The sequence below is a fragment of the Eptesicus fuscus genome, chromosome 10, assembly GCF_027574615.1.
Source record: "Eptesicus fuscus isolate TK198812 chromosome 10, DD_ASM_mEF_20220401, whole genome shotgun sequence".
Taxonomy (NCBI): Eukaryota; Metazoa; Chordata; class Mammalia; order Chiroptera; family Vespertilionidae; genus Eptesicus; species Eptesicus fuscus.
In genome coordinates, this window is record NC_072482.1 from 81,556,310 (window position 1) to 81,570,358 (window position 14,049).

A 14,049-nucleotide genomic window follows, 5' to 3' on the forward strand; every position below is an offset into this window, starting at 1 on the left:
GTGATAAAACTGCACAGAACCAAGTACACATAAAAACACACCCAAGGCCCTGGCTGGTTTGGCTCAGTGGATAAAGCGTTAGCCTACGGACTGAAGGGTCCTGGGTTCGATTCTGGCCAAGGCCACATGCCAGGCTGTGGGCTTGATCCCCAGTAGGGGTGTGCAGGAGGCAGTCAATCAATGAGTCTCTTATCATTGATGTTTCTATCTCTCTTTCCCTCTCCCTCTCTCTCTGAAATCAATAAAAATATATTAAAAAAAAAAACAAACCACACACAAACACAAATGAGTGCTTATGAAACCTGGTGAAGTCTGAATTAGGTCAGTGAACTGTATCAGTGTCAGTTTTCTAGGTGTGATATTATAGGATAGTCACGTAAGGTTTTACCATTGTGGGAAACTGGATGAAAAATATAGGATACCCCTGTATTATTTCTTACAACTACATATGAATCTATAATTATCTCAAAATAAAGCATTTAAAAAAAATCACTATACAGTTCTTATTTATTCTCAGTGTCCTACCTTTCTAATGTTTCACCCATTTGATGCCTGATGTCTTCCTTGCCCAAACAATCTTGTTACTTTCTATAGTCCTAATAGTGAAAAACATTTCAATTCACTACAATTAGTAGTTTAACTCTTGCTTTCCAAAACCTCTCGTTCATGGTTTACTATTACTAATTGTAACACACCCTTTGAAAACAACCCTATATTTGAATACAGACTCTTACCTGGCATGAAATGGACAAAATACTTACTTTCTTAATTACCTTATTGGTAAAACAGGGGGAAAACCTAAGACATAAGTTTATTTTAAAGATTTTAAAAATAGTATAAGTACTTGGCACACAGTAAGCAGCTCCTTAAATATTCATTTCCTTCCTTTTTCCATTAATAATCCAAAACCTAGCTTAATTTCTGGATAAAAACATCAACAAATAACTTTGGCTGTTAGTTTCCAAGGCTTATATTTAGAAAACAAAAAATGCATTTTTTAATATGTCTTTACTGATTTTTTTTTTTTTTTTAGAGAGAGGAAGGGAGAGGAAGAGAGAGATAGAAACATTGATGAGAGAGAAACATCGATGGGCTGCTCCTGCACACCCCCTCCTGGGGATTGAGCCCACAACCCGGGCATGTGCCCTGACTAGGAATTGAACTGGTGACCTTTTGGTGCATGGGTCAATACTCAACCACTGAGCCACACCTGCCAGGCAGGAAGTGCATTTTTAATGAGCATAAATTGGGGTTTGGGAATGTGGTGAGCCTGAATTCAGTTCTTAAGTAATATTTCAGTTTAGGAGACAATAATGATCCTTTTAAGCTTATCTTCTCACTCCGATTTTCAAAACTTTCTAATTAGCAAAATGATCTGATTTACAAATGTTTTAGCTTATTCATTTTATTATGATTAGTGAGTGGCTGCCATATAGATGTTTAAATCTGTAAATAGTAACTGATAATATACTAGATTACTTCTCCCAGATACTAACAAATGTATATATGTTGGATGAGTTCAAGCCTTAAAAATGACATGGACACAAAGCCCCTGGCCCAGTAGCTCAGTTGGTTAGAGAGTCGTCCCGATACGCCAAAGTTGTGGGTCCCATCCTAGGTCAGGGCACATATAAGAATCAAATAATGAATGCATAAATAAGTGGAACAACAAATTGATATCTCTCTCTCTTCTTTCCTCTCTAAAATCAATCAATAAAAAATGTTTAAAAATTACATGGATACTATTGATAGAATTTTCATCCATTCCAACCTCCTACAAAAATACTATTTATTTTTCTGTGCCTGTGAGTTCTCATTGCTTAATTCCTTTGCCTTTCCACTCAGCCCCCAAGCAAAAATACTTTTTAAGTAATCGATACCCCACACCCAAGGTATTAGACTTTAAATATGCCATAGATTTTTAGTTATAGCTCAACCAATTAAGCTACAGAACAGGAAACAAAGTATATTTAACTTCTATAGGTTATCTAATCTGTTTATGAACAATCAGAAGCCACAAAATGCCAAGAATACAGACAAAGTCCCCTCAAAAAAAAATTTTTTTAAGTACTGATATAACTTTGCAGAGCAAATGCTTACCGAGCAAAATAACTTTGTTTCCGTTCTTTCTTCTCTTCCTTGGTATCCATAATATGAAGTTAAAAGTGCAAAGTATTTGGGGAAGTTCTTCTTTTTAATCAATGAGTCATAACCCTGTAATAAAAAAAGCAACAAAACAACTATAAATTAAGACACTTACAATTGCCAATATTAAGAATAAGGCAGAGGGAACATATCCTCAGGTAAGGATTTAAAAAAAAAAGAATAAGGCAGAGTGGAGCTACATGGCCCATAATAAATGGAAGATAAGCTTTACCAGTCAACACAACCACATGAGTCATATGAAGTACAAACGCCCATGGGGACTAATTTTAACAAAACTAAAAAATAAAAGGCGGCTAGAAAAAGAAACTGAAGTGTTTTCCTCATAATTAACAATTATTTCAAAATGTGCTGAAATGGAAACCACAGGCTTTGGAAGAGTTTAGGGCAGCTATCAGAAGCTATTATTATTTTTTTTTTAATTTAAACTCACAATCACTCTTTTCAAGTAATTAATAATGACTATGTCTCATACATATGGAAAAGGGATCAGCTAGGTGTTTCACAAGAATGTTTTCTTTAAAAATAAAATTCACATCACTGTTCTATTTTGTTTTCGGAAACTCGCCAGCGAGACCATCCCACTTGAGCAAACGTGGAAATGAAAGTGCGAAGCCTCTGGAAGCTGTTCCCAGTGGCTTCATCCACTTGCCTCTCTGCCTCTGCCTCTCCACCCCTGCTCCCTGCACCTACGCTTCCCAGGAGCACTTTCAACCTATAATGCAAGGTTGTCTCCAGATCAATCTTCCTTAAATACCACTTTCATCCCCACAGCCCTGCTCAAAAGTTCCCAGTGTCTACTTACTGCCTGATTCACAGACCTGACTTTTCTGCAGAGCACCAACCTTCCCTAAATCTGTCTTTACACCCTCAGGGGGCATCAAAGTAAAAGCAGAGTGTTGAGCAATCAAATTATTTACTAATTCATTTCAACTCAATAAACAATGCACAATGCATATTACATGAAAGGTGCTGGAATAAGTACTGATACCACAGATAAACATAACATGATATTTGTTATATAACAGAGACCACAGATAAATATAACATGGTATCTGCCCTAATGCAAAGTACTGTCTTGCAAGGGAAACACCTAGGATTCCCGGTCAATGGGCGGCTATGGAGAAGGCACAGGTGCCACTGGAGCCGAGAGGAAGAACACTCAGCCTTATGCACTCCTCACACACACCAAGACCCGAAGGATGAGGAGGGGTGTCCTAGTTAAAGGGTACAGGGAAGCAGGTCCAGCTTGAACAAAAGCAAGAGGACAATATTCCCCTCCTATGGCAGGATTCAATGTGAAGCAGAGCAACCGTGGGAGCTGAGGATGAAGACATGGCCAACACTAGGTCATGGAAGACCCTTTAGGCCACACTAAAAAGCTTGAGCTTCATAGCTATGCATTATGTGCTGCCCACCCCCTTCACTACACCAAGCAGTCACACTGAACCCAATGGCAGCCCTTGCAGAAGACATCACCAAATTGACCAGGGATGGTTTACAAGATTAAATATCTCTGATGTGTATGAAAGGAAGCCACCATGGGGTTTTACATGAGGGAGATATATATATGCAGACTGTAGAAAATGGACTGAAAAGAATACAACATAGCTCTGGACGGTGTGGCTCAGTTGGTTGAGCATTGTCCCATGCACCAAAAGATCACTGGTTCAACTCCCAGTCAGGGCACATGCCCAGGTTGGAGGTTTGATCCCTGATTGGGGCATGTGCAGGTGGCAGCCAATCAATGTTTCACTCACATGTGGATGTCTGTCTCTCTGTCTCTCTCTCTTGTGTGCAGGTGGCAGCCAATCAATGTTTCACTCACATGTGGATGTCTCTCCCTCTCCCTCTCTCTCTCTCCCTTCCTCCCTCCCTCCGTCCCTCCGTTTCTCCTTCCCTCCCTCTCCTTCCCTCTCTCTCTCAAAATCAATTAAATTTTTTTTAAAAAATAAAGAATGAAGCATAGGGTGACGCAGATCTATTAGAAAGAAATTACAGTAAAACTACTTGAGAGAGAAGGCCCACATTTAAGTAGCAATATTTAACACAGAAAGAGGAGGAATAAATTCAAAAAATATTTAGGAGGCAGATTAGTTGAGATTTGATGAGTCATTCAATGTAGACAACATGGGAAAGGAAGAAATGAAGAATGTCCTGGTTGTTGCTTCAGGGTCTGCGTAGACGGTGGTATCACAGATATGATACAATTTACATGAAGGGGTCAGACAGGGGAGCATAAACAGATGAAAGAAGGTTCTGGACATGTTGTTTTGGAGGGGCCCATAGGCTAGTCAGCTAGAGATCTTCACACGATGTGTGATTACATCTACAGCACAAGAATGCAGTTCGGGCTAAAGAAAAAGATTTAGAAATTATCAGCATATGGCTGTGGTTAAGGAGGGGGGGCCAACATGATGATGAGAATATCCTGCAACCACGACAACTATGCACAAGTCCCTGTATGGAAACACATCAGGGGACACCGCCTGCACTCTTTATCTCCTCGCCCCTGACATGGGCTCCACCCTCAAGTTTACCAACCTGTAGGGAAAATGAGAGTTGTGCAAAAATAACGAAAATGTAGGGTTAGTAACTTGGAGCTGTCCCAAAGACTACTACTGGGAATCCAAACGACCCAACGTTCCATTTTGATTGAGATGTTAAAGTAAATCTTTCAGGGCAGTGACGATTTTAATAGGTAAGGAGGTCAAAGAGATAGCATTCCAGAAAAAGGGAACACACCTGCGCACAGGTAAGGATGTGAACAGGGCAAGACACATTCAGGCAAGGACAACAGGGTGGCTACCAGGTAGGAAAAGCAAACAAGTCATGACGCCTGCCTACTGTAAGTCATTTACTTTAACATATTATCTACGTTATCTCTTTCAATCCTTACAACCACATTATGAGTTCGGTATCCATTAAAATGAGGCTGAGACGTACTAGTTTCCTTAGTTCAACAGCAGCAATGGAATCGGCACAAATCCAGTTTGGTGTACACTTCAATGCCTGTGAGTAACCGCGGAGCCAGAAAGCATGTGGATAGAGCTAGAAAAGAAATCTGGAATCAGCAGCGTCCATGCTCTCAGCATAAATGCTGCAGGTTAAGACAAATGCAGCTGGCACTGCGGGAGTGGGCCACTGAGACCTCTGACAGGACCACATCGGTGGGGAAAAGCCACGCCTGCATGAATTACCCAGCTCGCAACCTTCATCTTTTACTCTTTCCCCAACTCTGAAGCAACTTTGCTACCGTCTTCCTTCTGACCAGATCTAGCACAAGGCCCGCTTCTGCTCTGAAGCCTTCCCTGACCACTTGTGTGCCCTTCTCTCTCTCCATTAAGCTTGTTTCGCATGCCCCTTATCTCTTACTGGGGGGCACTTCATTACACTGGGCGACAACGGACAAGGCTACCGCACTTAGCCTCCTCCCCAGCTGCAAACAAACCGAAAGTTCCTTCAAGTCAAAAACCACAGTGTTTCATATTTTCTTTATACTTTTATACGGACTAGGTAACAGAGAATGAAGAAGAAAATCCACATAAAAGCCACGCAAGTAAATAATCTAGACTTGGGGTAAGGTCAATTATATGGCAACCTCACTGATATGGCAAACTGATATAAATCCAAGGATTCCTCCCAAACTCAGAATTACTTGGGGCCGGGGGATGGAGGCTCACGCCAGCCTCTCCTGGACTCCAGAAAGCATCAGAACGCCAGCTGTCCGCCCGGGCCTGGGCCAGGTGGTTTATTTTAAAGTTCCTCGCCTGCACACCGCCATATGCGATGATTTCTCTTTATTAGATTTCCCCTCATGAATAAAAATGAAGTCATAACAATCTAATTGGAAAATTTTTATATTGCAAGCCGAGCCAGAAACGCATATTTAGTTCCAGTGGAAAAATATTGACAAAAATATGCGCAAGAGAAAAATGATTACATGATCCAAGAACTGACATCTGGTGCTGCTGTATCTCTCTAGAACTGGCAAAGCCTTCTTTTTTCTCTAATATATTCTATTCGATAAATTTAAACTATGCTAATCGTTGATTTCTTTTCAATTTCAGGGAATTTTTATATTCCTTAAACAAGACAGATGCAGCCCTTTCACCTCTAGACACCAACAGATTAACCAGAAAGAGATCAGCAAAGGATGCTATAAACATGATTTGCACAGAGCACCACACGGCAGTCCTCATGCTTCAGTGAAGAACCAGAGGTCCTTAAATCCATCTCTAATGCGAACGACATTTTCCATTACAAGTGGTTATAATGGGCTTCTTAAAAGCCCCTCTTCCACCTAATGTTGACTTTTCCTCACATCAATAAACTCTCGACTCATTCAAGCACTGAATTACAAGAGTATCTTGCATTTACGGTGTATTACAGACCAAAGAGAATTTTATGAGGAAGCACTTCTATCTAAATATTTACTTTTGTGATCTTAAATCAGGATAGGCCATTTAAACCGAAGTCTAGTTCATTATTCAAATAAAAATGGCACATCCACCATCCTTACCGCATAAGAGCGTGTCGAAGACAAAGTACGTCTGGGTTGCCAGCAAAGTGCTCCCTGTTTGAGACCAGGTGCTGCTACGCAGAAGGAATTCAAGCACAGAGCTATCGGGGACTTCCTAACTCTACCCAACCATCCAGGTGGCCTCTGGCTTCATAGCTAACACATTCAGATATAACCAGTCCAGACTGGGGAAAAAACAGTATACTCATGATGTCCATCAACTGTTTTCCCCAAAACATGTTTCTTATTATACAAATGAAAAAAATGACAAGCACATACTTTGAGGCTTGGTCACACTGCGTTTGGCCATTTAAGGAACAGACCAAAATGTTTCTTTCTATGCAGACATTCCCTTTTAGAAAATACACATAAAGAAATAGAATGGGTGTTCAGACTTTCTCAAAGCCATGCTGTCATTTAAAATAACAAAGGCAGGCCCTGGTCGGGTGGCTCAGTAAGTTGGAGCATCATCTGGAACACCAAAAAGGTTGCAGGTTCAATGTCCAAGCAGGGCACAGACCTAGGCTGCAGGTTTGATCCCTGGTAGGGTGTGTACAGGAAGCAACCAATTGGTGTGTTTCTCTCACACATCAATGTTTCTCTCTCGTTCTCTCTCTCTCTCTCTCTCTCTCTCGACCCCCCTCCTTCTCTAAAAAAAAAAATCAATAAAAAAACATACTTATATACTGTATATTAGTCAAAGTGCTGGTCTGGTTTACCCTAGAAAGAGCAGGGATGAAATGACAGCTATTTTCAAATATTTTAAGGATCTTATCTGGTAGAGGATTTAGGCTTGTACAATAGACTTTCAAGGACTATACCTAGAACCAGGCATTCGATATGGAGGGAGAGGGGTTTTGGCTCAAGTAAGGAAGAACTGTCTTACAGACAGATGCAGACAGCTGCCTCCAGACAGAGTGGCTTCCGAATCACCAAAAGTGATTGAGCACAAGCAGAATGACCCCGTCATGAGATTGCTATAGACCAGCAGTTCGCAACCTTATCAAAATCAACACCCCTCATCTAAATAAATATGTAAATATTGTCTAATACTCCTTTTGTAATATTGAAATGAAGTTCACAGATAATATAACATACATATACACTTCATTTTATGAAATCAATATAATGCCCAAAGAAAAGCAACTGGTAACAGGTACTTCAAAATGTAAATTTTCAAGTTAAAAAAAATATCTATGTAATGCCAAAAAGAAAAGTAATTTATAACAGGATTTCAATTCGTAAACTTTCAAGCACAAGTTCATTAGAAGACATAATGAAACACTTGGATGCCTACACCTATTCACATGGGACACATTTAGCTATAGGAGAAATGAGATCAGGAACTATTTCACTATATAGAGAAGTACAGGAAAATGAAAGAGCAGAAGTAAGGAGAAGGAGAGGATGGGTAATGGGGTGTGTGTGTGTGCATGGAACATTAGAATAAAAACTAGAGCTATAATAAGCAGAGTGATATTTCTATGCATGGCAATTTAGATGTAATCTTCATTTTCTTTAGAATGTCCCACTAAACATTCACGTAAGTCCTATAGAAGATAGAAAATTTCCAAATACAGGGACAATTCTCCTTTGTCTAAGACTATCGCCCCTTCATTGCAGGGCGCTTGGCAGCTCTGCTTCCCCCCATCTCATTGCCAGTAGTGCTCCCCCAATAATCACGCCAACCCAACTGCATCTTGGTGGGGGCTACTGCCCTCACTGAGAACTATTCCAGAAGAAAGTTCAGTTCTCTGGGGAAACTAATATTTTAAATGATTTTTTAATTAGAAACATTTTATTTCCTTTGAGGCTGATGTTTTATAGACACTGCACGTGAGAAGTTGCCTGTTTTCTATATGCTCTGTGCCTCACCTGACTGACCCCCGTGACCCATGTTGGTAAGGCAGCACAGCACCTGTACAGCCGGGCAGGCTTGGCTGGACGGCAGACTAGTATTTCCAAGATATGTAGCCAGGGGCAAGTTACTCAATTTCTCCAGCCCTTTTACAGATAAGGAAATTCTGTAAAATTTCTTTACCTGTCAAAGGGCTGTAATAGCGATTAAATGTGTCCATGGAACAGAGAATTCTACCCACTGAGATGCCAATCAACCCAAATGTTCAAGTGTTTATGAAAATGATTCCTACCTTCAACAACACCTGTCGCATTGGATTCAAATCTGCCCTAAACATTAAAATCATATAGTGAACCAACTCAAGCCGGGCAGTTCTAGTGACTATAATGATGACAACAAGCAGCAACATTAAACATTTACTGAACATTAACCATATGCACCACATGTTTGGGTCAGTGCTGTTCCACACAGAAGAATCTTTATGACTGCATGAAGGTGTCAATATTCTTGACCCTTTTCAGATAAAAAATGTGAAGTTTAGAAAGGTTAAAGAACGTGTTCAAGGTCAAAGAGCCATGAGTTAAAGCCACAATGGTCAGTTTTGTCCTATACCAGCATCAGAACCACTAATAACAGCCTCTAGCGCTAGGCTACGTTACTGGCATAGAATTTTCAACTACCCACCACTCAAAAGTCCTGGCCAGTTTTCCTTTAGGACGTAATTCCAAAACTCAATATTCTCCAAGGAAACTTCCATTATTAACAAGGGAGATAAAGTTTACATAAATAAAGCAACCAGGAAAAAAGGTATAATAAAATTTAATGTCAAATAAAATGTGTTACGCACAGAGAGGTACTAAGGGAAAGAAAAGGGCCAAGGTCACATAGGCCAGTGTTGTTAGGAAAGGTGTTTGAAGTGGGATGGCACCCAAAGCAACCACTCGTGGTTACATTTCAACAGTGCTACACAACCAACAATCATCTGTACACCAGAAACAGCTTTATCCTTAATGCAAATGTTCTCCCAGAGCATGCTCCAGAGGACAGCAATTCTATCGGCTTCTGCCTCACATGTCAGGTAAAGATGGAGAGAGAGGCAAGTAGTGCTTTGGTTAGTACAGGTATAGTCTAAAATGTGGTAAATACACAAATGTGGGTTCAGGACCAGCATAATGAAGTGTCTAGGGGGCAAGGAGCCCTGCCCAGCAGGAAATGAAGTCAGCACTGTGAAATACTATGACCTCTTCTTGAAAACAAATTATGCGTATGAGTTTCAACTAGAATTTTCCCAGAGACTGGGTTAAGAAACCAGTTTAAGTGCCTTTCTTTTAAAGGTTTATTAAGTTGATTGATATAAAAGTTCTTGTAGCCGGCCGGCATGGCTCAGTGGTTGAGCGTTGACCTATGGACCAGGAGGTCACAATTCGATTCTGGGTCAGGGCACATGCGCCTGGGTTGCAGGCTCAATCCTCGGTGGGGGGCGTCCGATCAATGATTCTCTCACATCATTGATGTTTCTATCTCTCTTCCCTTTTCCTTCCTCTCTGAAATCAATAAAATATATATATTTTTAAAGTTCTTGTAGAATTCAAAAGAAAAATGGCCCTTTGCTAGATTGGATTGCTCAATTGTGAATTCCATCCCTGAAAGATAATAATACAATGGCTACGCCACTTTGTGGTGCTTTGCACTAGTACGAAGAGTGTATATCTTCCCTCACTTCACCAAGTGGCTTGTTTTGACCAACAGACTAAGGATTAACAGTGTACCTGATTCAACTAAGAGGCCTGGCAAGTTTCTGCACTCCACCAGAAGAGTATGTAAGGGTCCTGAGGATTCTGCCCCTCCTGGAGTGCTGAGTTCATGCAGGGGGAGAGTGGAAGGCGAGGCTGAGTGCCTGAAATGTGAAGAGGACACAATTCCATGATGACCTAAGCAGCATTCTCTGGATTAAACTTCCAAGAGGAAGGAAGCCACCACCCACAAAATCTCATGAATCATTTCTCTTGGTCTACTTATTCTTGAAGAACTAGCCTGGGGCTGATCTAGACACAAAGCAATGGAGCTGAACACAACAAAATACCAAGCAGACGGCATGTGGGTGAAGACGATGGGGAAGTGAAATATGAGTAGCTTTGAAAGGAGGAAGAGAAAGTAAAATATGTCAAAATGAATATGCATTTGGTAAAGAAAAGCACAGAATGCAAGAAGCCTATCATCTTAATAATTTCTAACGAGTATCACTGCAATACATATGGATAACAAATAAAAATGTGAAAAATGAAAATGATCCCTTCATTTCTATGATTCCATGGGGCGGAGGCGGCGGGGGGCGGGGGGGGGGGGGGAAGGGGGAGCTTTAACATTTTGTGACTTTCCTGTCTTTCTTCCATGCAGGTGCAGTTTAAAATCAAATCAGGATCTTTTTGTACATACAGTTGGGTATACTATCATTAAAAAAAAGTCTCCATTGTTGGACTTGTCTCAAATGTTCACAATATCAACCTTGATGATAACTAATACGTATAAAATAGCTTACTCTGTGGCACACAGGGTTCCAAGTTCTTTACGGATATTTACTTATCTAATTCTCAATACATTGTGGGAGATGGATACTATTATCTTTATTTCACAGCCAAGAAAATCAAGGAGAAATTCACTTGCCTAAGGTCACAAAGCTGGTAAACGGTGCAACAGGACTCCAATCCAGGCAACTGGCTCAGAGTCCCTGCTCTTAACATTGTCTACCATACCACCTGCCTCGCATCACTGAAATTCAACCACATCTCTGATTTCCTTAGGATGTACTCTTAGAATAGAATCACTGGTGCCAAGGGATTCCGTGAGCTAAACTGCTCTCCATCCATAGTCTACCAACACACCCTCTCACCACCCACTGAAAGGGAATGTGACCCAACCTAAACCTTGCCAGCATTGTTATGAACTTTAAAAATCGAATTATAATTTGCATTTCTCTGATGCGATGAAGTTGTTTTTTTGTGGGTTTTTTTTTTCATGTCTTGGCAATTTGTAGTTCCTATTTTGTGAATTCTCTATTCCTGGTATAGACGAATGCTTGTGCACCTCCCTCTCCCATTCATATTTTGAAAACCTAATGCTCACGGTGATGCTATAAGGTGGGGCCTTGGGAGGTGATTAGGTCATGAGGGCAGTCCCTTCACGAATGCGATTACAGCCCTCATAAAAGAGGCCCCAAGAGGTAACTGGCTCCGTCCTCCATGTGAGACCACAAAGAGAAAGAAGCCAGCAGTCTGCATCCCGGAAGAGGGCCCTCACCACACTCGACCAGGCTGGCTCCCTGATCTCGGACGTCCAGACTCCAGAACCGTCAGCAATGAATTTCTGCTGCTTACAGGCTACTCCGTCTGCGGTATTTTGCTATCGCAGCCCAACTGGACTAAATTCTTCCTCGAATGCTTGTTAAATTGGAACTATTTTGGAAGGTGCTGCGATTCAAGATAACAGAGGGTTGCTAAGGAGCTGTTTCAGTGGGACCCTATAGGCAAGGCAGTACCTTGGGGGTAATCACCAGGACCTCGGCGGAGGGCTCAGCTGTAAGCACCTGGAACCATAAGGACTGAGCAGGCTGTCCCAACAGACTAATAGCCTGAAACTGTGCTTTATACTGTACAGCAGGGGCTGTACTCACCCAATGGCTAGAATATCCACTATGGCTACTCAGGGCACCCTCAATTCCTGGTACCAACATGCCTGGTTTGCTCAGTGAGGTCGGAATTACAGAAAGAAAATGAAAGATCTTGAGGTTTCTCTCACCTATGGCGTCATCTCACGTGTTTCCTATTCTGCACAACATAGCAGGTTAGTGATCAGAGTCATCCACCGGAGGATTCCACGGGAACAAACACTATTAAATTCCGAGTCTGTGAATCCTCTGTTAATCAGTCAACAGCAAATTACCTCATGACAGGCCCTCTGCAATAAAGCTGAGCACTGTGGACACTGTCTGGTTACTTGACTTGGAATTAAAAATACCTCATTCCATGCTAAGGACCACTCTCTCCAGGTGGGTCAGATCATCAATCAGGGTCAACATTTCATAGTTTCTATTTCTTTTTTTCATGAATCCTCACTTGAGGACATTTTTTCCCATTGATTTTTAGAGAGAGTGGGAGGGAGGGAGGAGGAGGGGTGGGAAAGAGAGAGAGAGAGAGGAAGGAACACCCAGACACACATCGCTGGCAGCCTCCCACACATGCCCCAACTGAGCCAGGGATGAACCTGCAACCCAGGTACGTGCCCTTGACTTAAATTGAATGCTTTTACCAATTCTAAATTAGTGATAAGTGGACATAAATTTAAGTTAAAAAATAAGTGCAATTTAGTTTTGCAAAACTATATAACCTTGTCTCCCATTTGGCTATATAAGCTCATTCATACTAAACTTGCAATACTTGTTCAAAGCAGATTTAATGGAACTGATTAAACTGTTCATCAAAAACATACTGTGTCCAGAGATCAATTTTGCAAGTGTTTTCATTTATTTGGTTTTATGTTTTATATTTTGCCTTGTCCCACAAAGGATGTGAATCGGCTTAAAATGGGAAAATATAATTAGATAAAAATCCGAATCAACAAAAACAAGGTAGAACAGAAGCTCAAGATCAAAGGGAAAGTTAGAATATCAATAATAAGGTCACAGGTTTTTAAAGGGTTATTAAAACTGAGTTGCAAATTTGACTCCTTGCTTCCTCATTGTCAAATCAGAAAGGGAAATGATACTAGTTCTGCATGATGAAGAGTAGACACACTAATTGTTCAGGGAAAATAAAGCTTTTCTTTGGCATTTAGAACTAAATGGAATTTCATGCATTGGTCTTCAAACAGGAGCTACAGAAGGGACCATGATTTTAATAACCTCATCTCCTAACATAACAGTAAGTTTCTTGTAACTGTCTTTATTAGTAGAATCCCTCCGTGTGAACACTGCGGGGGGGAGGGGGGCGGGCAGTGGCGGGGGAAGGGGTGCTGCAAAGGATGCAAAAAAATAAGCAAAGTGTGTCCCAAAGTATGTCGTTTCTGAAGGTCAGGCTAAACTCCTGGTCTAATACCCAGAATTGTAGGGGAAAAGGTGGATGTCATGGCCTTTGTTCAGCCAACCCTCTATAAACATTGTTTCTCTCGATTAAGCTTCTGGTCAAATTTATGAGCAGAGAACTCATATTCTCTGGTTTGTGCAGAAACAAAGGCATTCTACACCACTGTTGAGGGGAGATTAATGCACAACAGTTACTCTTTAATCACCAGTTCCCCACATTTGAAATTCAAGGCTATACAAATTTTCTATACTTTTTTCTGCAACCGTAACAATTTTGGTTTCAACATATATGAATTGAGTGAATCCTACTGGATGTAAACAACAACAAATATATGGGCTGGGTGAAATGGACTGGAATAAAAAAATTATGCCAGGATAAAAAGGACAGCAAATAACATTTAGCAAGGAAGGGACAGAGGTTTCTGCAAT

The 14,049-nt window shown here is 41.0% G+C and overlaps 1 protein-coding gene across 1 annotated transcript in view; it reads right to left on the reverse strand.

The window, feature by feature from the left end:
- Nucleotides 1–14,049, reverse strand: part of NCOA7 (nuclear receptor coactivator 7) — a 114,914-nt gene that overhangs the window by 98,231 nt on the left and 2,634 nt on the right. Inside the window, exon 2 of the mRNA XM_054722565.1 lies at nucleotides 2,101–2,214. Within this exon, the coding sequence (XP_054578540.1) occupies nucleotides 2,101–2,150 (50 nt within the window). The 5' untranslated portion in view covers nucleotides 2,151–2,214. The remainder of the gene's footprint in view (nucleotides 1–2,100; nucleotides 2,215–14,049) is intronic.